General features: G+C 34.0%; 1 protein-coding gene across 6 annotated transcripts in view; it reads left to right on the forward strand.

Annotated features, from left to right (window-relative positions):
• Positions 1-25,778, forward strand: part of TPR (translocated promoter region, nuclear basket protein) — a 64,722-nt gene that overhangs the window by 31,625 nt on the left and 7,319 nt on the right. For 3 of the 6 annotated variants that reach the window (XM_060131438.1, XM_060131447.1, XM_060131456.1), the window contains 21 exons: positions 367-570; positions 682-866; positions 1,319-1,466; positions 3,051-3,188; positions 3,291-3,422; positions 6,600-6,730; positions 7,925-8,135; positions 9,578-9,721; positions 10,085-10,283; positions 11,264-11,469; positions 11,676-11,737; positions 12,417-12,625; positions 13,716-13,988; positions 14,847-14,995; positions 15,657-15,740; positions 18,372-18,569; positions 19,371-19,502; positions 19,713-19,803; positions 22,344-22,528; positions 23,735-23,803; positions 23,915-24,009. In XM_060131438.1, coding sequence (XP_059987421.1) covers positions 367-570; positions 682-866; positions 1,319-1,466; positions 3,051-3,188; positions 3,291-3,422; positions 6,600-6,730; positions 7,925-8,135; positions 9,578-9,721; positions 10,085-10,283; positions 11,264-11,469; positions 11,676-11,737; positions 12,417-12,625; positions 13,716-13,988; positions 14,847-14,995; positions 15,657-15,740; positions 18,372-18,569; positions 19,371-19,502; positions 19,713-19,803; positions 22,344-22,528; positions 23,735-23,803; positions 23,915-24,009 — 3,245 coding nt within the window. Of the gene's footprint in view, positions 1-366; positions 571-681; positions 867-1,318; positions 1,467-3,050; positions 3,189-3,290; positions 3,423-6,599; positions 6,731-7,924; positions 8,136-9,577; positions 9,722-10,084; positions 10,284-11,263; positions 11,470-11,675; positions 11,738-12,416; positions 12,626-13,715; positions 13,989-14,846; positions 14,996-15,656; positions 15,741-18,371; positions 18,570-19,370; positions 19,503-19,712; positions 19,804-22,343; positions 22,529-23,734; positions 23,804-23,914; positions 24,010-25,778 lie in introns of those variants that run through there. The other 3 variants (XM_060131430.1, XR_009537161.1, XR_009537165.1) reach the window with 3 other exon arrangements.

A 25,778-nucleotide genomic window follows, 5' to 3' on the forward strand; every position in this document is an offset into this window, starting at 1 on the left:
TTTTTTAATTTTTTAACATCTTTATTGGAATATAATTGCTTTACAATGGTGTGTTAGTTTCTGCTTTATAACAAAGTGAATCAGTTATACATATACATATGTCCCCATATCTCTTCCCTCTTGCGTCTCCCTCCCTCCCACCCTCCCTATCCCACCCCTCTAGGTGGTCACAAAGCACCGAGCTTATCTCCCTGTGCTGTGTGGCTGCTTCCCACTACAGTGTGATTTTTAATCATTCTCCTATTTTGGTACATTTAGAGATTGTCTTCACTTTTATTACTTTAAATAATACAATGTGCATCTTTTCAAAGATTAGCTTTATGGGTTTTTAATCATCTATGTCGATGGGGAAATAATTCCTTTCAGGCTAAAATAGCTGTGGAAGCTCAGAATAAGTATGAGAGAGAATTGATGCTACATGCTGCTGATGTTGAAGCTCTACAAGCTGCCAAAGAACAGGTTTCCAAAATGGTGTCAGTGCGTCAGCACTTGGAAGAAACAACCCAGAAAGCAGAATCACAGTTGTTGGAATGTAAAGCATCTTGGGAGGAAAGAGAGAGAATGTTGAAGGTATTATTGTACATCATAATCATATTGTACATCAGAATGTTTAGAGAATTGAAAGTGTTTTTTTAATGTACATTGGAAAATCTGGTATTATGATAGACTCTTGGATTATAGGATGAAGTTTCCAAGAGTGTGTCTCGCTGTGAAGATCTAGAAAAACAAAACAGATTACTTCATGATCAGATTGAAAAATTAAGTGACAAAATCGTCGCCTCTATGAAGGAAGGTGTACAAGGTCCATTGAATGTATCTCTCAGTGAAGAAGGAAAATCTCAAGAACAAATTTTGGAAATTCTCAGGTAAATCCAATATATTCTTAATGCTTTTTACTTCTGTGGTTAACAACAATTATGAAGTTGACACTATAAATGTATAAATTAGACAAGTGGGAGTTACAGGATATTTAGGCATAAAGCTCATTTTGTCTCTTATTAGTCAACAAAGCCACTATCACCCAATTAGTGATCACTTTTGACATTTAGACATATGCCAATTTAAATAAATTAGTTCAAGTTGAATCTAATAGTAAGAACTTGAGTGGGTTCTTTAGAAAATTAATTGCCTTTCGGATTATTTTAAAGATAGAAGCCAATGTCTGTAATAAAATATATCCCCCATTATTTTTTAATGAAAGCATTTTGTAAAAATAGTTTTTAAAGTGAATGATTTTTGTCATCTTAAAAATTATCCAAGTTTTGAAATGTTATGTTGTTGGCATTTTTCTATTCAAATAAAATACATATTCTTGTAGATTTATACGACGAGAAAAAGAAATTGCTGAAACTAGGTTTGAAGTGGCTCAGGTTGAGAGCCTGCGCTATCGACAAAGGGTTGAACTTTTAGAAAGAGAGCTGCAGGAACTGCAGGATAGTCTAAATGCTGAAAGGGAGAAAGTTCAGGTATGTATCCTAAGCTTTAAGAAAGCACTTGTTAAATCAAGAGATGAGCTCATTTCAGTTTCTAATAACATAAAATTTAGTTTGAAATAAGCATTCTTTTTAAACGTGTAAATTCATTAAACATTAGTAAACACTGGCACAATACAGTGGTGAGAGACTAATGGTAACCAGACTGACTGGTTTCAAATTCTAGCTTCACACCGTGAGATGTGTGCCTTGGATATATTGTTTAACTTCCTTGCTCTTAAACTTCCTTGTCTGTAATATTGGGGTGATAATAATAGTGAGGATTGAGTTAGTGCACATGAAGCGTTTAGAATCATGTCTGGTACACAGTGAGTGCTTAATAAATTTCAGTTATCTTAATTTATTACTGTAGTTTTCATTATAGATTGATAGTCATTTTAGAAAAAAAGGTAGGTTGAAACTGCTACAGAATATTCCTTTCTCATCAGAGGTGCAAAATGTAGTCAAAACAATTGACCAAAGGAGAATAAAAGATGCTTAGTGAATATGTGATCACAACATAAGCTTATTAACTCCTAGTCCACACTACCACCCAAAGGCTTACTATTGCATAACAGCTCTACATCTGGAAGGAAGGAAATTAAGACCTTGAATCATTTATCTTCTTTTAACTGATATTTGGAATGCCTGCTAGAGATAAACCATTGAAACAGGGGAAAGTGAATAATTGAACAATTAGATTTATTGGATTTACATTTTCAGAGAGAAATTTAAAATTCCAGAGTTATATCCTATTGAGAAAACAACCCAAATTCAAACATTTCTCATTACGGAAATAATAAACAGACCCTGTAATTCAATGGAGTTAACACTTGGAGGAAAAGAGCAGAATTGGGGTTTCTAACAAAGATTGTATATTCTCAGTCTCTTCTGCTTTCTTTGCTGTTCCTTTGGGCTGCAGAAAGGCAAATAATACTAGTAGAAAATGCCCAGCTCAACAAACTCTTACATATAGTCAGAGGAGAGTCAAGAAGTAACATACATTATATCAAAACTAATAGCATGTCTACCAAAGATGAACAGTGTAGCATGGCAGTCATGAACCATAGATTTTAAAATGGTGAAGGAATAAAGTAACATGTGCAAAAGATGGATAATTATACTCAATGAGAACAGAAGAAAAGGTCTTCACAAATTAACAAATATTCAGTAAAATTTCTCAGAACCAAAGTGATGAAACAACTGAGTGAAATATAAAGGAGTTTCTGAAAAAGGGGGAAAAAACTGAGGATCAAAATAACATTGTTTTAGAACTATTTTAATTCAGTGTAGCAAGAAAAAGAATAGATACAGAAAGATCTGGATTGATGTTCTTACCTAATGTAAAAACTATTTGTCAGCAGAATTTATCTTTTTACTTTCATCTTTTAATTTCTAGTATTTGTTTAAACTCTGTAATTAGCATAATTACAGAAAAACATGTAAGACTTCTAAGAATTTGTTTAAAAGTTGACATTTAAATCCTTTTTACTTTTGTAGGAAAGATTAGAACTGGTAGGAAAAGGTAGGTCTTAATCTATTGTTATATGTTGCTGTATACATGTTTGAAATCTTTAGGTAACTGCAAAAACGATGGCCCAGCATGAGGAACTGATGAAGAAAACCGAAACAATGAATGTAGTTATGGAGACCAATAAGATGCTGAGGGAAGAAAAGGAAAGGCTAGAACAGGATCTACAACAGATGCAAGCCAAGGTTTGTAACTTACTAATGAAGAGAAGAGGCACATTATTTTTAATAGTATTTTAAATAAACTCTCACATCAGGTATTAAAAAAAATACTGGAACTATTTTCAGGTGAGGAAACTGGAGTTAGATATTTTACCCTTACAAGAAGCAAATGCTGAGCTGAGTGAGAAAAGCGGTATGTTGCAAGCAGAGAAGAAGTTATTAGAAGAAGATGTCAAACGTTGGAAAGCACGTAACCAGGTAAGTGCAGTTAAACCCATTCCAAAATATGGAAACATGTTGATTTAAAATAATAGGGTAAAATTTAAGGGGATAAAAATGTTTGATGAGCTAGTGGAAAGTATTATGCGTTGATCAGTAAAAGTCTAACATGTAACCTCTACATACGTGATAGGCATTAAACTTATAACTCAGTTTTTAAAGTTTTGGTTACGTTTTGTATATTTTTAAAAACAGCTAATTTATTTACTTGTATTCCAAATTTAGGCTTTTGCTTTATCTCTAAAATGCTTTGGTATGTGATAAATGGATTTATGTAGCTTACTGAATCACTTTAAGAAGACTTGTTCACTGACTGGTACCTTTTTAGGAGGGACAAAACCATATAGCATAGTATGGTTAGAAACGCCAGCTCTAATAAATGAATTTAGTAAAGTAGCAGGATACAAAATTAATGCACAGAAATATCTTGCATTCCTATACCCTAATGATGAAAACTCTGAAACAGAAATTAAGGAAACACTCCCATATAACACTGCAACAAAAAGACTAAAATACCTAGGAATAAACCTACCTAAGGAGACAAAAGATCTGTATGCAGAAAACTATAAGACACCGAAGAAAGAAATTAAAGATGATACAGATGGAGAGATATATCATGTTCTTGGACTGGAAGAATCAACACTGTGAAAATAACAATACCACCCAAAGCTATCTACAGATTCAATGCAATCCCTATCAAACTACCAATGGCATTTTTCACAGAACTAGAACAAAAAATTTCACAATTTGTTTGGAAACACAAAAGACCCCGAATAGCCGAAGAAATCTTGAGAAAGAAAAACGGAGCTGGAGCAATCAGGCTCTGTGACTTCAGACTATACTACAAAGCTACAGTAATCAAGACAGTGTAGTACTGGCACAAAAACAGAAGTATAGATCAATGGAACAGGATAGAAATCCCAGAGATAAACCCATGCACATATGGTCACCTTATTTTTGATAAAGGAGGCAAGAATATACAATGGAGTAAAGACAGTCTCTTCAATAAGTAGTGCTGGGAAAACTGGACAGCTACATGTAAAAGAATGAAATTAGAACACTCCCTAACACCATACACAAAAATAAACTCAAAATGGATTAAAGACCTAAATATAAGGCCAGACACTATGAAACTCTTAGAGAAAAATATAGGAAGAACACTCTATGACATAAATCACAGCAAGATCCTTTTTGACCCACCTCCTAGAGAAATGGAAATAAAAACAAAAATAAACAAATGGGACCTAATGAAACTTCAAAGCTTTTGCACAGCAAAGGAAACCATAAACAAGACAAAAAGACAACCCTCAGAATGGAAGAAAATATTTGCAAACGAAGCAACTGACAAAGGATTAATCTCCAAAATATACAAGCAGCTCATGCAGCTCAATTATCAAAAAATAACAACCTAATCCAAAACTGGGCAGAATACCTAAACAGACATTTCTCCAAAGAAGATATACTGATTGCCAACAAACACATGAAAGGATGCTCAACATCTCTAATCATTAGAGAAATGCAAATCAAAACTACAATGAGGTATCACCTCACACCAGTCAGAATGGCCATCATCAAAAAACCTACAAACAATAAGTGCTGGAGAGGGTGTGGAGAAAAGGGAACCCTCTTGCACTGTTGGTGGGAATGTATATTGATACAGCCACTATGGAAAACAGCATGGAGATTCCTTAAAAAACTAAAAATAGAACTACCATATGACCCAGCAATCCCACTACTGGGCATATACCCTGAGAAAACCATAATTCAAAAAGAGTCATGTACCACAATGTTCATTGCAGCTCTGTTTACAATAGCCAGGACATGGAAGAAACCTAAGTGTCCATCGACAGATGAATAGATAAAGATGTGGCACATGTATACAATGGAATATTACTCAGTCATATAAAGAAACGAAATTGAGTTATTTGTAGTGAGGCAGATGGACCTAGAGTCTGTCACACAGAGTGAAGTAAGTCAGAAAGAGAAAAACAAATGCCGTATGCTAGCTAACACATATAAATGGTTCTGAAGAACCTAAGGGCAGGACAGAAATAAAGACGCAGACATAGAGAATGGACTTGAGGAAACAAGAAGGGGGAAGGGTAAGCTGGGACGAAGTGAGAGAGTGGCTTTGACATATATACACTACTAAATGCAAAATCAGTAGCTAGTGGGAAGCAGCTGCATAGCACAGGGAGATCAGCTTGGTGCTTTGTGATCACCTAGAGGGGTGGGATAGGGAGGGTGGGAGGGAGATGCAAGAGGGAGGAGATATGGGGATGTATGTATATGTATAGCTGATTCACTTTGTTTTAAAGCAGAAACTAACACACCATTGTAAAGCAATTATACTTCAATAAAGATGTTAAAAAAAAAAAAGAAATGCTAGCTCTATATTCAAACAAAAGATTGGGAATTGGCCTTACCACATACTAGTTACGTGATTTGTGAAAATGAGGACATTAATCTTTCTGAGACAATTTTCCTTATTTGTGAAAATGAGGACATTATATCCCTCTTCATGTTACAAAAATTAAACAATAAATGAAGCAGTTCACACAGCACCTAGCACCTAGAAAATGCTCTAGGGAACCACTCATATCTGAAGAGGACTATAGAATATTAGAGCGCATTTATTCTTTTTTTTTAATCAAACAAGCAGTCTGAAAAATCAAGAAAGGAGGATAATCTGCCCAAATCTAGATACATTCCTGTTAAATTATGATGCCTTCTTTCCTAGTTAATGGAATCAATTATTTACGATTATTTTCATATTTTTGTTTAGATTGTAATACATTATGACATTTTTTCCCTTGTATGTGTCACTTTAATGAAATTAGGTATTTAATATTAATATTAAAAGCTTGTAGATTCTTTGGATCCCTTTTTTGGCTCCATTGTAACGATTCTGAAATGTTCCTTTGCAGCTATGAAAAATAATAGTGAATGACATTTATTTTATTTTCCCCTTTCATTTTGGCTAAACATCTTAGCTAAACAAAGGAACTAAAGCTTTGATCTTATTTTCTTGTAGTTTGGTGCTTGATCACTATATATGCAAGTAGCAAATGTAAACACAAATACTCTGATACTTTGTTATAGCACATTAGTTTCATAAAACCTATAAAACCATATTATGTATTTTTGCTGTTGTAGCATCTAGTGAGTCAACAGAAAGATCCAGATACAGAAGAGTATCGGAAGCTCCTTTCTGAAAAGGAAGTTCATGCTAAGCGTATTCAACAATTGACTGAAGAAACTGGAAGACTTAAAGCTGAAATTGCAAGGTATATGGAAGAAACCTTAAGTTGTATACAATTCTTGAAATCTTAAAGAAGTTTGTTTCTATTCTTTATGTGACCCCCTAAGTGCTTCCTGATTTTATAAAGAATGGAAAGTGCTGGAGCCCTTACATGTGGCTTTCCTTTTATTACTTTATAGAGCAAAGCAAGCAGTAATTTAGTTTTATGCCTTCATATATGCATTATTTCTCAATATTTTATTACTTTTTAAAAAACTACATAGTTGGTATGAATCTAAAGCAAACTTTTTAAAATAGTCAATGACTTTTGCAAGTAGATTTATCTTTTATTTTTTTGGGTTAACATATATTCATGAATCTATTTTGAAAGTTTTTAATAAAGAAAGTTTTTAAATGAACTTATAGTGAAATATTGGCTTTTAAAGATAAATGTAATATTAAAATTAATGTTTCTGGTTTACCTCTTTTAAGCTTCAATGTCCTTTGTCCCTGTCATAGCCCCTATTTATGTGATACTTGATAAGCTTACAAATTTTTGTCATATTTATTCTCTTATTTTTTTCATAACAGTAGTCTGGCATTTTAAATAGGAGAGATATTACTTAATTTTAAAGATGAGGAAGCTAAGATTCAGAAAGGTACCCAAGCTTATAAGGTTAGTAGCAGTTAAACCCATGTTCTTAATTCAGGTCATCTGATTTCAAGTTCTGTTCATGATAACAGTACAGGGGTTGGCAGACTATAATACACAGGTCTTTTTTTGTACAGCTGGAAGCTAAGAATGATTTTTACATTTTTTAAGTGTTGTAAAAAAGGAGGAAGAGGAACATGTAACAAACATTGTATGTGGCCTATAAAGCCTAATATACTTACTCAGCAGACAGTAGAGTGGAAAGAGTATAGATTTTGCTATCAGACAGATGCGGATTAAACTCTGTATACCAACGCAGAGTAAAAGTGTGCATGTTACTTGACCATTTGTAGCTCAGTTTTTCTCATCTCTAAAATGGGCATGTATGACATATAATAAATAAATCAGATCTTTCTAAAGGACCACAGGTTCATAAGTTAAGAAATTATCTTTTGAAGTGTGTATGGTTTTCTTAGAATTTTCTAAATAAAAAACAGACTAAAGCAACACAATAAAAATGTAACTTAAAGGATTTTAAAATTTAGAAAGTTCCAAATATTTAGTGTTTACCCCATTTTTTTTGCTTAGATCAAATGCATCTTTGACTAACAACCAGAACTTAATCCAGAGTCTAAAGGAAGATTTAAATAAAGTAAGAACTGAAAAGGAAAGCATCCAGAAGGACTTAGATGCCAAAATAATTGATATTCAAGAAAAAGTTAAAACTATTACTCAAGTCAAGAAAATTGGGCGTAGGTACAAGACTCAATATGAAGAACTTAAAGCACAACAAGATAAGGTATTTTGAACTGTTTTTTTTTTAATATATTCTTCATATATATATTATCATTTTTTGATATACACAGTTTTGATATACACAGTTTACACAGTTTTATGTATATATTTGGATATATGGGTGGATATATATTTGGGTACATATATAAATATTTGGATAACTTAGAAAAACCTTATTCATAATTTTTAATTATTGGTTTTTAGAGTCTAAGCAAGGGTAAGCTTATATGTGATATCTTTATTTGGTTTAAGATTTGCTCTTGGGGCTTCCCTGGTGGCATAGTGGTTGGGAGTCCGCCTGCCAATGCAGGGGACACAGGTTCGAGCCCTGGTCTGGGAAGATCCCACATGCTGCAGAGCAGCTGGGCCCGTGCGCCACAACTACTGAGCCTGTGCTCAAGGACCCGTGCTCTGCAACAAGAGAGGCCACCGCGATGAGAGGCCCGCGCACCGCAACAAAGAGTAGCCCCCACTCACTGCAAGGAAGCCTGTGCACAGCAACGAAGAACCAACACAGCCAAAAATTAATTAATTAATTAATTAAATTTAAAAAAAAAAAGATTTGCTCTTTAGTATGTCCCAAAATGAACTATAAATTCATATAGAGATAGTAGTAAATGCTAGATATTTTAATTCAGTTTCCCAATTTCAAATATTGCTCCTTTTCAAAACTATGTTCTTGTAACTCATTGCTGACTGAAATTGTGTATATCAAAAAATACTTGTTCTTGGGCTTCCCTGGTGGTGCAGTGGTTGAGAGTCCACCTGCCGACGCAGGGGACTCGGGTTCGTGCCCCAGTCCGGGAGGATGCCGTGGAGCGGCTGGGCCCGTGAGCCGTGGCTGCTGAGCCTGTGCATCCGGAGCCTGTGCTCCGCAATGGGAGAGGCCACAACAGTGAGAGGCCCGAGTATCGCAAAAAAAAAAAAAAAAATACTAGTTCTTTTTAATTGATCAGGTTGTGTTACAGTTTTAAATAAGTAGTCTGTGTTAACCACCTACCAAAAAGAATTTTTAAATCCTTGTTTTACTTTGGATCTGAATTTTGTTTTTAATTCCCAGTGGTAAAGAACTTGTATATTGACTTTATTGTGTATTTAGCACGTTAGACAAAAAAACATATGAAGAAAAAATTTCAAAATTCTTACCTCTCAGTTAACCATTGTTAGCACTTTAGTATGCTTTCGTTTACATATGAGTGATTTGTTTTTCCAAATAATTCTGTCTTAAATAATGCATCAGCATTTTGATTAGCTGGTTAATACCTAGTTGTATGGAAAGCCCTAACCTGTTTAATAGCTTACTTTTGGACATTAAAGTTGTTCCATAGAAGATTTATCTATGAATACCCTTAAAAATAAATTTCTTTACATACTTATGATTATTTTCTTAGATGAATTTGCAGAATTGTTGACTAATGTGCAAGTATATACTCTTTGTCATCTTAGGTCATGGAGACCTCAGCTCAGTCTTCTGGAGAACATCAGGAACAGCATGTCTCAGTCCAGGAAATGCAGGAGCTCAAAGAAACCCTTAACCAAGCTGAAACAAAGTCAAAATCACTCGAGAGTCAGGTGGAGAATCTGCAGAAGGTATGAGCAGAAGAGTAGTGGAAGGTGTTGAAGGAATTGTTTTCTTGTTGAAAAGCTAAAGAAATACAATTGAATTTTACTCAGTCATAAAAAGGAATTTTGGAAAAAAAAATGTGTTAAACACTGATACTTTCTCTTATATGGAAAGGTATATATTTTATCCTTTTACTTTGAATGACTTATGTATGTAAATAATACCTAATCATCTTTAAGTGTTCACTTACTTGGTTTGACCACCATTTTATATTTATACTTCCATTTAATCTAAATAAGCAAATAAGTTTTACATTTGAAGTCTGTAGGGCATACAGTTATATAGATTTCGTTGAATTACATGGTGCATACTTCATCTTCCTTTAAAAGACATTATCTGAAAAAGAGATGGAAGCAAGAAGTCTCCAGGAACAGACTGTGCAGCTTCAATCTGAACTTTCACGACTTCGTCAGGACCTTCAAGATAGAACCACACAGGAGGAACAGCTCCGACAGCAGATAACTGAAAAGGAAGAAAAAACAAGAAAGGCTATTGTAGCAGCAAAATCAAAAATTGCACATTTAGCTGGTAAGTTTCTGTATACTTTAAGATTTGAACTTGATAGTGAAAGTTGGTTACTTGATTCAGGCTAAAAATTAAGTAGAAAAGAAAAGTAAATACTATAAAGTGACTTCTGTGTATGTGCATGTGTGCTTTAGATATTTAGGTTTATTTAATTAGACACAAATTACAGCAATTTTAATTTTCAAGTGATGAGGATGTCAGTAATTTTTTTATGAAATCTTTCTTAATTGTTAACTGGTAGTAGATAGTAGATAGAGAGTACAGCCATCCTTCTGCTTTACTGTGTAACTATTACTACCTTTTAATGGTGATCCTTTGGGTCCACAGTATACTGTCCAGAAGCCTTCTGTAAATTCTTAGACAGCATCAGATCTTACCAGCCAAATAAGTTTTCTGTGCCTCACTTCACTGAGGGCCCCTTTAGCCCTTCAGGGAGAATATCATGTCAAATTTATGAGGAGCCCAGTGCTACAATGCTCAGGGCCTTACTGCACCTTGCTTACCAGTCTGCTAGTAGGTAAATAAGATGCCAAATCAGTTGAGTTTTATTATATGCAGCTTTTTAAATGATCTCTAAGATAGTGCCCCTGGCAACTTATTTCATAAAAGAAGTTTCTTAATTATTCTTGAGTATATGCTGTAGGTTATATGAAATGAAAATTTTATAATTCCTAATATATTAAAATATTAAAGATCATATGAAAGGGCTCCTGCTGACTAGTTTATGGTAGATCCTTTGTCTTTTTGAGATCTTAGGAAAAGTAAAATGTTTTATTTTGGAATATATTTTATATTGGAGTAATAAAGCAAATACAGATAGGTTTAGAACTTTACTTACTGAGATGTGTATCAGAATTATTGTGGATGTTAAAGTTCAGGAATAGAATCTGATACGACTTTTGAGTACTCATTACGCACATAAATGCATTTTATTTCCAGTGTTTGATTTTGATATTAATAGAATCATGTGGTTACTTTTTTAGGTGTAAAAGATCAGCTAACTAAAGAAAATGAGGAGCTTAAACAAAGGAATGGAGCCTTAGATCAGCAGAAAGATGAACTGGATGTTCGTATGACTGCTCTTAAGTCCCAGTATGAAGGTCGAATTAGTCGCTTGGAAAGAGAACTCAGGGAGCATCAAGAGAGACACCTTGAGCAGAGAGATGAGCCTCAGGAACCTACTAATAAGGTAATTAGCTAATTCGGTTTAAGTGACAAATCATCTTTGCCCTGTGCATTTTACTTGAAGATGTCTGGTGATTTAGGAGCCTTTGTCAGACTGAATTTTGACTAAACCAGGTATATAGAAAGAATTAACAAGTAAAGTAATTTGATGGCACCGTTTAGTGGACTCTTGTGGGATAGGCACAGTAATCCATAGTTTTCTTTTTATAGGTCCCAGAACAGCAGAGACAGATCACGTTGAAAACAGCTCCAACTTCTGGTGAAAGAGGAATGTGAGTTTTGTTCTTTGACAGTCTGTTTGCAGTCTGTTCCCTGTTTTTCTTTTAAAATACGGGAAGGATCTAGTGATCTTTGGGGAGAAAAAATAAAAATATGTAACTAAAGAGCCATTTATCCTGTGCAAAACTGCATCATGTAGTTGTTGAGATTTTTTTTTCCAGAAGTCTTGTTTTCAGTATACTTTCAGTCCTATCAGATAGGTAGAGCTTTGTGACAGAGAAAGTGTCTTTCATCTTTTAGTTTGTGATTGACTTCTAAGATAGGCTACTAATGTTCCCTGTGATGTTATATGATACAAGGATAAAAGACTGAGCACAGTTGAATACTTTTTACATTGTCAGGATGCACCACTGCAGAACATTTCCTGCACAGTTTTTAATGCTTAAGTTCAAAACCTCTTCAATAAGAGTTTTGTAATATTTAGTGAACAAAAAATATAGAACTATACTGAACTGTCTCTTTAATTTTTTTTCTAATCTGCCAAAGGTCTACCCAAAGCAGTGTTAGGAAAACAGAGTTAATAAGGTCTGAATGCATATTAAGGTCATAATTATTAGACACTCACTTCAAGAAGCATATGTGCTTTGCTTTTGATAGCGTATATATATTTTATAAGGAATATTTTTAGTAATTTTTTATGATTTATTATTCTTGCATTTTCCCCTCTGTAAGTGCCAGCACATCAGACCCTCCAACAGCCAATATCAAGCCAACTCCTGTTGTGTCTACTCCAAGTAAAGTGACAGCTGCAGCTATGGCTGGGAATAAGTCAACACCCAGGGCTAGTATCCGCCCGATGGTTACACCTGCAACTGTTACAAATCCTACTACTACCCCAACAGCTACAGTGATGCCCACTACACAAGTGGAATCACAAGAAGGTAAGTAAAATAATAACAGGTCTGATTGAACTGTTTACTTAGATTTATTACAAGAAGATGACAGTAACTTCAAGGATAAATGAGGCTTCCACTAAAGCTAAAGTCAGACCTCATGTAAAAGTGGGCATTTAATATTTTCAGGTGTATGCCTCCTGGGATACTTGTTAATGTAGCATATTTCCTCCCTCCGTTCCTTTTTGCTTTTTGTGTTTTGAAGCTAAAGAAGGAGAGAAATACACCCCTATAAGTATATGGCATGCTTTTCCAGGACCAAATTTTTTACCTCTATTAGCTAAGAAGGATGATACGAAATCCACTTCAGAAAACCATATTAAATCACTGGTTCAACCCAAACATCAACTTCTTCCCTGATAAACTGTCTGACCTTGTAATTGCTTTCTGCACTTTCTTCCCATGTCACTTTCTTACTCATTACAACAATTACAGCCACATTTTATTCAGTTGAATACATGTTTTTTTATTCCGCTAGATTGAGCTCCTCAAGGGTAGGAATTTGTTTCTCTCATTGTTTAATCCCTTTACCCAACCCCAAGATAGGTGTCAGTAAAAGTTACTAAATACAATTTTCTTAGATCCTTGTCTTAACAAATGTTAGAATTCAGTAAACTAAGTGTTTAGAAATATATAACATGTATATATGCTGTGAAAGGACAGAATATTTTATTTGAACTACATTCAGTAAAATAATTATGAGATATATTACCAGTTAAACTTAACAGTCATTTTATATTAGTTGAAAACAAAATGATACTTAATAAAAACTTATAATTTGACTTTGAGTTTCTTAATGTCATTTTATTTGGTCATTTACATAGAATAATAGATGCAAAAACAGTTTATTTATTTAATTCAGCCAACAGTTTACTGCACACTCTATGTCTGTCACATAGGCAATACAAAAATGCATAATACATTACTTTTACCCTCAGTGTTTTTTGTCTAGTGAGTGGAAGAGGTATGTACATAAATAACTATGCAAAATGTCACCTATAAGAGAATAGGGAAGGACAATTCCAGCTTTGGTAAAAGTAGAAAACTTAATATATTAAATGTTTTAATTATTTTTCAGCCATGCAATCAGAAGGGCCTGTGGAACATGTTCCAGTTTTCGGAAGCACAAGTGGATCTGTTCGTTCTACTAGTCCTAACGTCCAGCCTTCTATCCCTCAACCCATTTTAACTGTTCAGCAACAAACACAGGCTACGGCTTTTGTGCAGCCCACTCAACAGAGTCATCCTCAGATCGAGCCTACAAATCAAGAGCTATCCCCAAACATAGTGGAGGTGGTTCAGAGTTCACCAGTTGAGCGTCCTTCTACTTCCACAGCAGTGTTTGGCACTGGTAAGATTAATTTTAAAATGAGGTTAGAGTAGACCTGTGCATTTATAGTTTCTTGAGTATAATACATAGTTTGAATGTTCTTTGTACCTACTTGTTTTCTACAAGGTATTAAAATGGATGACGATATTCCTAACATCTTATTTTATGTTTACTGCTGACTTCTATTTTAGGTCACTCGTTTTTGTCATTAAGATCTTTCTTCCTTTCCAGTTATTTTTTGACTAATTTTAAAGGTGATACAACCTGAAACTTATTTTATATACAGTTGACCCTTGAACAACACAGGTTTGAACTTTGTGGTCCACTTAAATGTGGATTTTTTTCAATAGTAAACACTACAGTACTATACATCCTCAGTTGGTTGAATCTGCAGACACGAAGGAATGGCTGATATGGAGGGCCAGCACCCCTAACCCCTGAGTTGTTCAAGGGTCAGCTATAACTTAATACAAGTCCTGAGAACTAAAAGATATCTAGAAGAAGATTAAGTAAGAATTTTCAAGTCTAAACGTACAAGGAAAATTTTTTTATCCAAGGAGTCCTGGGTTTTATAAATTATAAGATGGCCCTATATAAGCTTTGTGAGTAGCAATTCTGTATCAGTACAGTCACAGTGAGTCAGATGTATTGTTGTAGAAGTTGATTGGCTTTATTAACCAAAGGTTAAGACCATTGATTCAGAGCGTAAATTGCTCTTTGTTTACACATAGATTAGCAGGAACAAATTATGTTGTTCTGTCCAAATTTTTACCATGTTTTTTTTTTAGTTAAATGACCAAGATATTTTTTAAATTAACTTTGTCTAAATTGAGTGATTATCACGCTCTAATTCAAGGTTTAAATTATGTAATTTCAAAGTGTCGGCTACCCCAAGTTCTTCTTTGCCGAAGCGCACACGTGAAGAGGAAGAAGATAGCACCATAGAAGCATCAGACCAGATCTCTGACGATACAGTGGAAATGCCTCTTCCAAAGAAGTTGAAAAGTGTTACACCTGTAGGAACTGAGGTGTGTAAAGATCTTTCTGTTTACTTTTACTTCTACCGATAGACCCAAGATATTCTTTCAGTTACAACATTATTAAGAGAATGGACCTTTTGGGATCAAAATCCAGAAAACTCTCTTGATGAACTTACTGTAAAATTTCCACTGAAAACCCAGGTATTGTTGCTGTTGCCAACACTGTTTTATATTCTTTGAGTATGTTTAATTGAATTAGTTCCCATTTCAATTTTTAAAACACAGTTACAAAAACGTAGGATGAATTCCATTTCAATTTTTTTTTTAATTTAAAGAATAAGGAAGTTATAGTCTCATGGGAATTTTAAACTGGTACCTGCCATCTTTTTCTCTGATTGACCAAAATGGTATTCCTTTATTTTCTTTTGTTGAAGATAAGTTGTAATGAATTGTTTTATTATCAAGCATTGAGACTACTAAATTAATTTCACTTGCATATATTTAATTAATGTTCATAAACCTTATTTTGTATATACCAAAGAGGAATGTGATTGTTTATATTTTATAAGTAAATATAAGTGAACATTTCTGATGTACAGCTTCATAAAATTACAGATTTGAGTTTTGTTTTATTGGGAGAACTCACTGACCAGGTGATGCTTCATCTAGTGAACTGATATGGTTACCACACTTGTATGTCATGATTCAGGAAGAAGTTATGGCAGAAGAAAGTACTGATGGAGAGGTAGAGACTCAAGTATACAACCAAGATTCTCAAGATTCCATTGGAGAAGTAAGTAAAACATACTTAAAGTAAACAAATTATTGCTTTTAGTGAATGAAATGAGCTTTGACAAATTGAAATATTATTTGGACTTCTGTTTTCAATTTGCTGCTTTTATGTTTAATGAAATATTGTTAGAATTACCAATGCCGTTTCTGCTTTACTTCTAATTAGTATCCTGCCTTCTAAACTTTATTAAAGCAATGTTTTTGTTTATAGTTAGCATAGATTTTCCAAGCTAAGGTTGTCATGAGTAAAGATTACCCACTCTGTTTTATTTGGAAGGATGAGCTGGTTGAGTCTTGAGTTAATCAATAAGTGCCCCATTTGGTATCCTTTGTTGCTCCCCTCTATTGCTTCCCTTACTGAATTAAAATAATCTGTGAAAGGAAACGCATTTGTGTACCTCTTCATCTTTTGAACTCACATTGAGGCTTCTTCAGAGGCAGCCTAACTAATGGGAATGCATAGACTCTGAAATTACAAAGCTCTGGCTTCTGTTCCTAACTCTACCACTTAGAAGCTGTGTGACTGTAAGCAAGACATTAATTCTCCTAAGCCTCAATTTTGTCATAAGATAACATAATTTTTAGTTTTGTAGAGTACCTAAAATAGTACCTGCCACATATTAGGCACTCAAATTATTGCTTTTCTTCCATTCCTCCGCCCTACAAATTGAGAGTTCATAATTTATAGTAATTCATATTTATAGTAATATTATAATATTAGTTAACACAACTCATTATTATATGCCAAGTGTGGTTCTGAAATATTTGCATTTATTAACTGATTTAATCCTCATAAGAAATCTTGCAACAGGGTTCCCTGTTTTACAGGTGAAGAAACCAATGCCCAGCTAAGTCATGCACCCAGGTTTTCATAGCATTGGAGCTAGGATTTGAACTCAGGCTGTCTGGTTTCCATTTGTCTTGTTAAGCTTGAAACAGTACTTTCTGTCTGGATAAATTTTTAGGATCATTTTATTCTAAAATTATTTTATCTGTATAAAATAAAGGAATTGTTTCAGGCTAATCATAAGTAACCATAGATTGCAAGTAAAAGTTTCTTAGATGCATTAATTTTGTAAGTTAATTTTTTCCTTTTTCCTTGGTTAAGAACAGAAAACTAAACCTCCAAGATGAATATGTAATACTCTAAATGACATCGATTTTGTGTATATTTCAGAGCGGGTCATACCTGAAGAGCATAATAACAATTTTGAAATAAGATGTGAATTTCTATGTTATTGCCAGGCTTGGTTAAATTATACTGAAATCTTTTGTGCAAAGCTTTTTCTTGAGATTGGCAAAATTGTCTGTGACTCAAAAGTGCCTTTGGGCTTTCCATTTTGTCTTCTTGCACTGTCTACTTAGTGTGTGAAAGTGTAACAGTTCATTTTTCTAATTTTCTGACAATGAAGCAGATGTTCTAAGTGTTGCTTTTCTTGAAATAAGCATGTTAGTTTGTTACGTTTTTAGTTATACCATGACTTACTCATATTTTCCATTACAGTAAACATCTTTATGAATGATTTAGTTCATAAGACATTGTTTCTGGCTTGTATAAAAGAGATTTTGGAATTCCCTGGCAGTCCAGTGGTTAGGGCTTCTCGCTCCCGCTGCAGGGGCATAGGTTTGATCCCTGATCACGGAACTAAGATCCCACATGCCGCGTGGCATGGCCAAAAAAAAAACAGATTTTGCTGAGTGCTGAACTAAAATAAAAAGTAAACGTTTAAATTTTTATAGTAAATACCAAAAAATAAAGTTAAATTGCAGTTTATTTCAGTAGCTAAAAAATGGAATTGTGAGGAAATAGATTAAGGGAAGAATTATTTTTACGTCTGGTATATCTTTAATGCAGTTTAAAGGCTTAAGATAGAGTTTTGAGAGGGGGAGAAGTATTTTTGTAAAAAGACAATTATAATAGTTTGTTTGATTTAGTGTGTTTTACACAGTATTTCTGATTTGGGGAAAATTTTTTGTCTTTTTTAAAATTATATGTTGCAGTTCCATGGATAGTCTTTTTTCTGCCTTTGGTCCGCACTATTAACTAACCATGTTGGGTGGTGAGCGCTTGAAATATGGCTAGTCCAAACTGGCATGTTCTTAAGTGTGAAATATACATTGGATTTTGAAGACTTATTACAAATTTTAAAATGTAGGATTAATAATTTTTATATAGGTTACATGTTGAAATTTTGGGCTATATTAAATTATTGTTAAAATTGATCTCACCTGCTTTTTTTTTTTTTATGTGACTGCTAAAAAATTTTAAATTCCATATGGGAAATGTATTGTGGCTCACATTATACTTCTGATGGACAACACTCATCTACAGTACCATACTGGTAGATTTGACACATATATACATGTGTGTCTACATAAAGTGTTTTCTCTCTTTTTTATTGGAGTATTACCCAGTGGGATTTATAATAATTCTTCTATAGGAAGACTGTAAAGAAACTCAAAGCATTTATTTTAAATTAATTCTGCTTTCAAAACTGTATTTTTAAAAATAAAATTCTGGTAGTCCATAAGTATTCTTTAGCCTTTACTTATATCTACAGTATGTCACTGATAGTTTTAAGTATACTTGACTTTATTTGTTTGTTTATTCATTTATCTTTTGCTTTTAAAGGGAGTCACCCAGGGAGATTATACACCAATGGAAGACAGTGAAGAAACCTCTCAGTCTCTACAAATAGACCTTGGACCTCTTCAATCAGATCAGCAAACAACATCATCACAGGATGGTCAAGGCAAAGGAGATGATGTCATTGTAATTGACAGTGATGATGAAGAGGAGGATGATGATGAAAATGATGGGGAACATGAGGTAAATTTGGATTTGAAATCTTGTATTGTTTTAAACTGCTGGATGAAATGCTGAAATCCTTGGGAATACTAATGCATCAACCAGTAAATTCTGATTCCCCGTCACTTTAAATAGATTATTATGCTTTTCTTTTATCCTGATTAGTTATGCACTTAACATTTTGCATAGAACAAGTGATGGAAAATCTCATTTTTTTTAAATGATTACTGAGTCCTTTAGAATTTGTTAGATTAATTAAACTTAATCTTAAATCTCACTGATAAGTGACTATAGACTTAATTGTAAGCACTGTGGTTTCTGGAAATAAAAAGGTTTTTTTTTTCTTGTGGAGCCCTTATAGTTCTTTTCAAAAGAATGTCATGATAATTAAAACATATTCTAAGTGAAACCTGGCATTTTATTTTGGGAGTTAATCCTATATTGACAGATTCCTTTATTAATCAATGTTTTTTAAAAGCTTATAGCATAGTATAATTTCACCATTTTCTTATTCAATGCCACATTTTAAATTTAGAATTAAAGTGGACCACTTGACATTCTGTGGACATCTGGGAGCTTTAATCTTTGAATTGATCTCATATGAATAGTTAGAATTCAGAGTTGATTATTACTGTACTAATTCCAGTAAGCTTCACAGTTTTGATACTTGCTGCCACTGAAGTAATCCCATATAACTTTCAGGACAACTCCTGTATGCTGGTCAATAATGAGTCACTTAAATTTCTAACCATGGTATCAAGATATGCAGAACACGTGTACCATGTCCTAGATCTTTATTTATACTTGGGGATTTTTTACTAGGATTATGAAGAAGATGAAGAAGAAGACGATGATGATGAAGATGACACAGGGATGGGAGACGAGGGTGAAGATAGTAATGAAGGCACTGGTAGTGCAGATGGCAACGATGGGTATGAAGCTGATGATGCTGAGGTAACTGGCTAGAATTTTGACCATCAGTTTTCTTTAAGAACTTGCTTAATATTGTTTTTCAAGAATATAAAAAGGCTTGTATTCTCAGAACACTACAGCTTTTCTTATCTTTGGGTTTTTGTTTGTTTCTACTGTGGTTTGGTTTGGTTAATTATTTTTTAAGGTAACTACTTGATTTATTTGCATTTAGCATTCATATTTTGTTTTTAGGGTGGTGATGGGACTGATCCAGGTACAGAAACAGAAGAAAGTATGGGTGGAGGTGAAAGTAATCAGAGAGCAGCTGATTCTCAAAACAGTGGTGAGATTTGGTTTTGTTTTTCTTTCTTTATGTTTTGTTTTGTTTTTTTAGTCTCTTTTTAATTGAACACTTTTAATATTTTAACCTGACGTTTTCTAAACTAGGACTGCACTTAATTATCACATAGGTAATAAAACTTGGTTAATAAACTGGCAAGCAAAAGATTGGCTCTTGTTCTTGCTTTGTCATTATTATTCTCATAAAGTCTACTATGTTTATATCTAAAATGTAGTCATTATACTATTTTTTCTACCTCATTGGTCTGCTGTAAGATTCAAAAATTTTAAATCTACAAAGCATTATAAATGCCATGTGTTGGTGCTGCTCTTAAGTAGAAATTTAAGTCAGGGACTTCTAATAGTAATGGCAGTTCACAACAGAAGAGGTCAGTCTAATCAGGCTACATGTTTCAAGATTTGTGGGTGTAGGAGTTTTGCAGTGTTGTCCAGTTTTCCAATGAATAAAAGATTTTTTCATCAATATAGCACACCTTTTGTTAATTCTTGAAAGGATGAGTCCTGGAGGTCAGCTGGACTGTTATAGGCAGTAAAGAATTATGGAATTCATAGAAAATAATTTTATTTTAGAATGGTTTTAAAATGTTTTTTTAAAGAATTGGTGATCGTCTAGTATGCCATTCTGGTTTTAACAAATACTGAGCCAGAATCATTAATAGTAATATAATAAAAACTTTATATATGTAGACTAGTGGGAAAACAGTATATCTGAGTTTCTGTGTAGGCCTGTATATTTAAAAGTGCAAATTGTATGCTCATTTGAATTAAAGAAAGCAAAGGCAGGCAATCTTTTCAACTTTTAATTGTTTAAGAGAAAAATAAACTAATGAAGACTGAACCATATAATGAAAATAGTGTTGCTTTTTAAGGGAGATGAGCTAAGGAGAGAGATTAATTATAATAATTTACGTTTTCTAAAACATTTTATGGATTTAAGAAACACCTTTTTTGTGTCACATAATTGGGTTATAAAGGGAAATTTTTTTGCCTCTTTAGCTAATATCACTAGAAGCTAAGTCTTGTGAGGGTGGGTGTTCATAGCCATTTTTCCTAGATACAAAACATATAACAGATGCTCATTGAATACTTGTTGGAGACTTCCTTTTATTTTTTACAATCAAGCAAAAATATGCCTAGTAGTCTAGATAATTTTAAGTTAGTGGATGGATTTGGTACATTGCTAGTAATTACAAAATAAGTGCTTTTTCTGAGCAACTATACTTGTACTGAACTATTTAATTCTTACAGTAAGCCTATCAGATTCAGGTACCAGTGAAGAATCTGAGAAGCAGAAGCAAAGTGATATAACCAAGATCACATAGCTATTAAGTGTTAAAGCTGGCTATTTACAATAGCCAGGACATGGACGCAACCTAAGTGTCCATCAACAGATGAATGGATAAAGAAGATGTGGCACGTATATGCAATGGAACATTACTCAGCCATAAAAAGAAACGAAATTGAGTTATTTGTAGTGAGGTGGATGGACCTAGGGTCTGTCATACAGAGTGAAGTAAGTCAGAAAGAGAAAAACAAATACCGTATGCTAACACATATATATGGAATTTTTTAAAAAAGGTCATGAAGAACCTAGGGGCAAGATGGGAATAAAGACTGAGACCTACTAGAGAATGGACTTGAGGATACAGGGAGGGGGAAGGGTAAGCTGGGACAAAGTGAGAGAGTGGCATGGAGTTATATATACTACCAAATGTAAAATAGATAGCTAGTGGGAAGCAGTCGCATAGCACAAGGAAATCAGCTCGGTGCTTTGTGACCACCTAGAGGGGTGGGATAGGGAGGGTGGGAGGGAGGGAGATGCAAGAGGGAAGAGATGTGGGGATATATGTATATGTATAACTGAGGCACTTTGTGATAAAGCAGAAACTAACACACGATTGTAAAGCAATTATACTCCAATAAAAACGTTTAAAAAACAAAAAGTGTTAGGGCTGGAATCTGATTCTAGACCTCAGACTTTTAAACTACTAAATTGATATCGTATTCAACTTTTCACTTCTGTTGTTTTACTTTGTATGTAGAAGGCCTAGACATCTGAAGGGCCGTTGAAATTCAAAATTTAGGAAAACCAGAATATGAAAGTTATTGTAAGGCTTTTTACCAATCTCCTTCACCCTGTTTGAGTGTAATACTAATAACTGTAGTGGTCTGATCTTTAGGTAATTTGCCTATTTTAATAATATGAGCCAAAATTTATTAAATGTTTATTTTATCATGTGTTAAGCTAGGTGCTTTATGTCCGTTATTTGATATCTTCAGAAAAATGTTTCTTGTACATTACATTTTTGTTCCATTAACCAACCAAATAAATAGAAGGGAGTTGCTAAGGCCATACCACTGTTAACTGCACACCCAGTATCTCTGGGTCTACCACACCTCACTACTTTTTTTCTGAAAATATTAGGTGAACATTCCGAGTGGTAAGATTTATACTTCTAGGGATTGTCCAAGTTACTTTGTGGTAAACATAATTGTTCAAAGTAAGCTTCTCTCTTCCTATAGGTGAAGGAAATACCGGTACTGCAGAGTCCTCTTTTTCCCAGGAGATTTCTAGAGAACAACAGCCATCATCAGCATCTGAAAGACAGACCCCTCGAGCACCTCAGTCACCAAGACGCCCACCACACCCACTTCCCCCAAGACTGACCATTCATGCCCCACCTCAAGAGTTAGGACCACCAGTTCAGGTATTAAAAATACTAGTCATTCTGAAAATTTTACTTGAAAACATGTTGGGTTTTTTCTCCCTTTCTTTCCATTAGTAATTACTTTGTTTTTCCCCAGAAATTAGGTGAACGTTCTAATGTTTGGTGTATTTTTGTAAAATTTTTGAGCTGAAACTAATCTCTGAATTATTTTCCCTGAAATATGGCAGTGATTTACTTCATAGAGGAAGTGAACTTTGGAAAGGCAAGGCTTATTAAAGTTGTGTATAAAGTGAGATGATTATATTCATAGAAAATAAAAGTCTCCTCGCTGTTTTTACAGGTTAAAGAAAATTTTCTTGGATTTTAATTAAAATAAAATGTATTTCAGCATCTGTCCACCATTTGTTTTGAAGGTTTCTTTCTCTAAGGTGCACTTTTTTATTAAAAAAAAAAAGGAAATTTCTGTTCTGCTTAACAGAACTTCTTTTCCTCTTATTTTTTTGCAATCACATATATTAATATCCACTATTAAAGTTCATGAAAGTGTGCATAACCCTTTCCATGTAACACTCTTTGTAGTAGGATTGGACATCTCTTATCAGAAGCTCTTGAAGAAATAGCAGGAAAAGTACAAAGGCTCTATTAATCATGTAGCTTGAGTCTTACTCTGTAGTGTACTAAACACTGTCAAGTGTAGATTCTACTAAAATACCACTGATGAAGATAACCTCATCTTCTGAAAATATAAAGTCTTACAGGATTGTTTATGGATCCTGCAAAATATGCCAATTCTATCAATTTAGAATTGTCTAAATTGGGAAACAGTTTACAAGTAGTCAGTACGGCTGTTTGAACTCCAAAGGATAATTAAACTTTAAGATCAAAGGATACTTACTAACACTTAAATTAAGGAGATAGGAACTAAGTTAGATCGGAACCTACAAATAGGATCAGAGTTTGGTTTTACATATTGGTTAATATTATCTACTGGCTAATAAAATATTTGTCTCTTGGTTAATATTATAGTCTATAATTAAAAACATGTCGTTGTTTACAAAATGGATTTCTTTAGTACTGGTACAAGATTAGTAGCAGTTTTTCCTAAGAAAAATCCCAGTGATTACATTATCTGCTAACATTTCAGTTATTTTATTACCAGCATATAATAAGCCATATCTGTTAATATTTGGTGTTTCTTTCATTGCCTAATTCCTTAAAACAAATGAAATTCCTTTCTTGACATAGAGAATCCAGATGACCCGGAGGCAGTCTGTAGGACGTGGGCTTCAGTTGACTCCAGGAATAGGTGGCATGGTAAGTACCTACCTGTCGTGTAAAAGTGATTCATTTGTTCAGCAGTTATTTGTGTAGTCCATACGTATGCTCCTGTCATGCCTGTTTAGTACTTGTTTTCTGTCTTTTTAGCAGCAGCATTTTTTTGATGATGAAGATAGAACAGTTCCAAGTACCCCAACTCTTGTTGTGCCACATCGTACTGATGGATTTGCTGAAGCAATTCAGTAAGTCAGTGAGAGGGAAACATACTTTGTGACTAATCAAATTCTTCCTGTTTCCCTGTTAACTTGATTACAGTTGATTGATTCATTATTTGTTAAGTCCTATGCTATGTACTAAGCAGTTGAGGGTAGGAGGGTTGAGGGTGTAGTGTTGGGGAAAATCACATAGAGGTGAATGAAGTACAGTTGCTTCCATCAGGAATTTGAAATTTAAAGGCAGTATAACAATGGTTAAGAGCATGGACTTTAGAGTTAGAATGCCTGGGTTGGAACCTAGCTGTACTGCTTACTAGCTATGTCAAGTTGCTGGGTTCTCTGTTCCTGAGTATCTTCATTTTATTAATAAGAATAATAATACAATAGTTCTTACCTCATAAGTTGTGAGAATTAAATGAATTTATGTTAACATGTTTATAATATCACCAGGCACATAATAAATGCTTTATAGATGTTGGTGAAGGTATTAGTAATTACAGTGATCATGATGGAAAATACTGTTGTGAAAGCTAAGCATATGCACAACTAATAATAACCTAAACAATCTAGGAGAATAGAGGCATAAGCAATAGGCTTTGTTTATATAAACGAGGGAGTGATTTATTCTAACACTTAGGGGAAGAGAATCTGAGAGGACTTAATGGGGACAACATTAAATTGAGTCTTGGAAAAAAACACCTAAAACTTACTGAGTATTCCCTTGAATCAGTTTATTTAATCTTCGTAATTATGAAGATGGATACTATTATTTCATTTACAGATAAGGAAGCACAGAGATGCTAACAAATTTTCCAGAGGTCAGACAGCTAGGAAGTGACTGTTTGTTTATTTCAGACCAGTCTGGCTCTAGAACCTATTTTAACGCTTGTGCTATACCACTCCTTTTAAAGAATAAAAAGGCTTTCCACGTGGAAGTGCACATGTTTAATTGTGGCTGAAGTATCAGTTGCATGACAGGATGTACCTGAAGAATAGAATAAAAATATTTCTACAAACTTGGGGAATGATTGATTTTTCTGTAGTATGTGGCAACATATGGCCGTCAGAACCAGTTTTAAATTTGCTCAGTTAACCACAACTCACCTCAGCTAACACAATTTTACAAGCCAACTGATCATTGTCAGCCCCATCCTTCCAAAAGTCAGCCAGTCAGAAACAGACTCACTCCTAAAGAACTGCTGAGTGCCAGCCAATCAACAACATTCTCACATAGCTCAAAAGAATTTAATGTCCTTCTAGTAGAAGAATAACTTATGGAGACAGGTTTAAAAATTCACCTGAGACTGTCCTTAACTAAAGCAATAGTGTGAAACAGAAAAGAAAATAGATTCAAGAGTTACTACTGAGGTAGAATCCATAAACATCAGTAGCTGACTAGCCAAGAAAGGTTAGGGTAAGGAGTGGGCAAAGAGTGAGATAATGCTATTTTATATCCTGGATTATGGGCAGAAAGATGGATGGTAGTGTTATTAGGTCAGCGAGAAAACAAATTTCTAGCCATCTAATATTAAAGTTTTTTTCTAGACCTTGGGAGCCACCTAGTGAATTCTTTCAGATAAGAAATGGGCTCGAGAGGTGACCTGATTTATCTATGACTAAACGTTGAAAACTGAGACAAAACTTTTTTCATGACTTTATTCTTTTTTTGTTACATTTCGTGTTAAGTTTATGTTGCTTTCAATATATCTTCATAGAGATTTCTAGCAGATTCAAGAAATGTGAGGTGTAGTTCAGGACACCTGAAAGCTATTTATGTGTAAATCATGTATATATAG

Source organism: Lagenorhynchus albirostris, chromosome 2 (genome assembly GCF_949774975.1).
Source record: "Lagenorhynchus albirostris chromosome 2, mLagAlb1.1, whole genome shotgun sequence".
Classification (NCBI taxonomy): Eukaryota; Metazoa; Chordata; class Mammalia; order Artiodactyla; family Delphinidae; genus Lagenorhynchus; species Lagenorhynchus albirostris.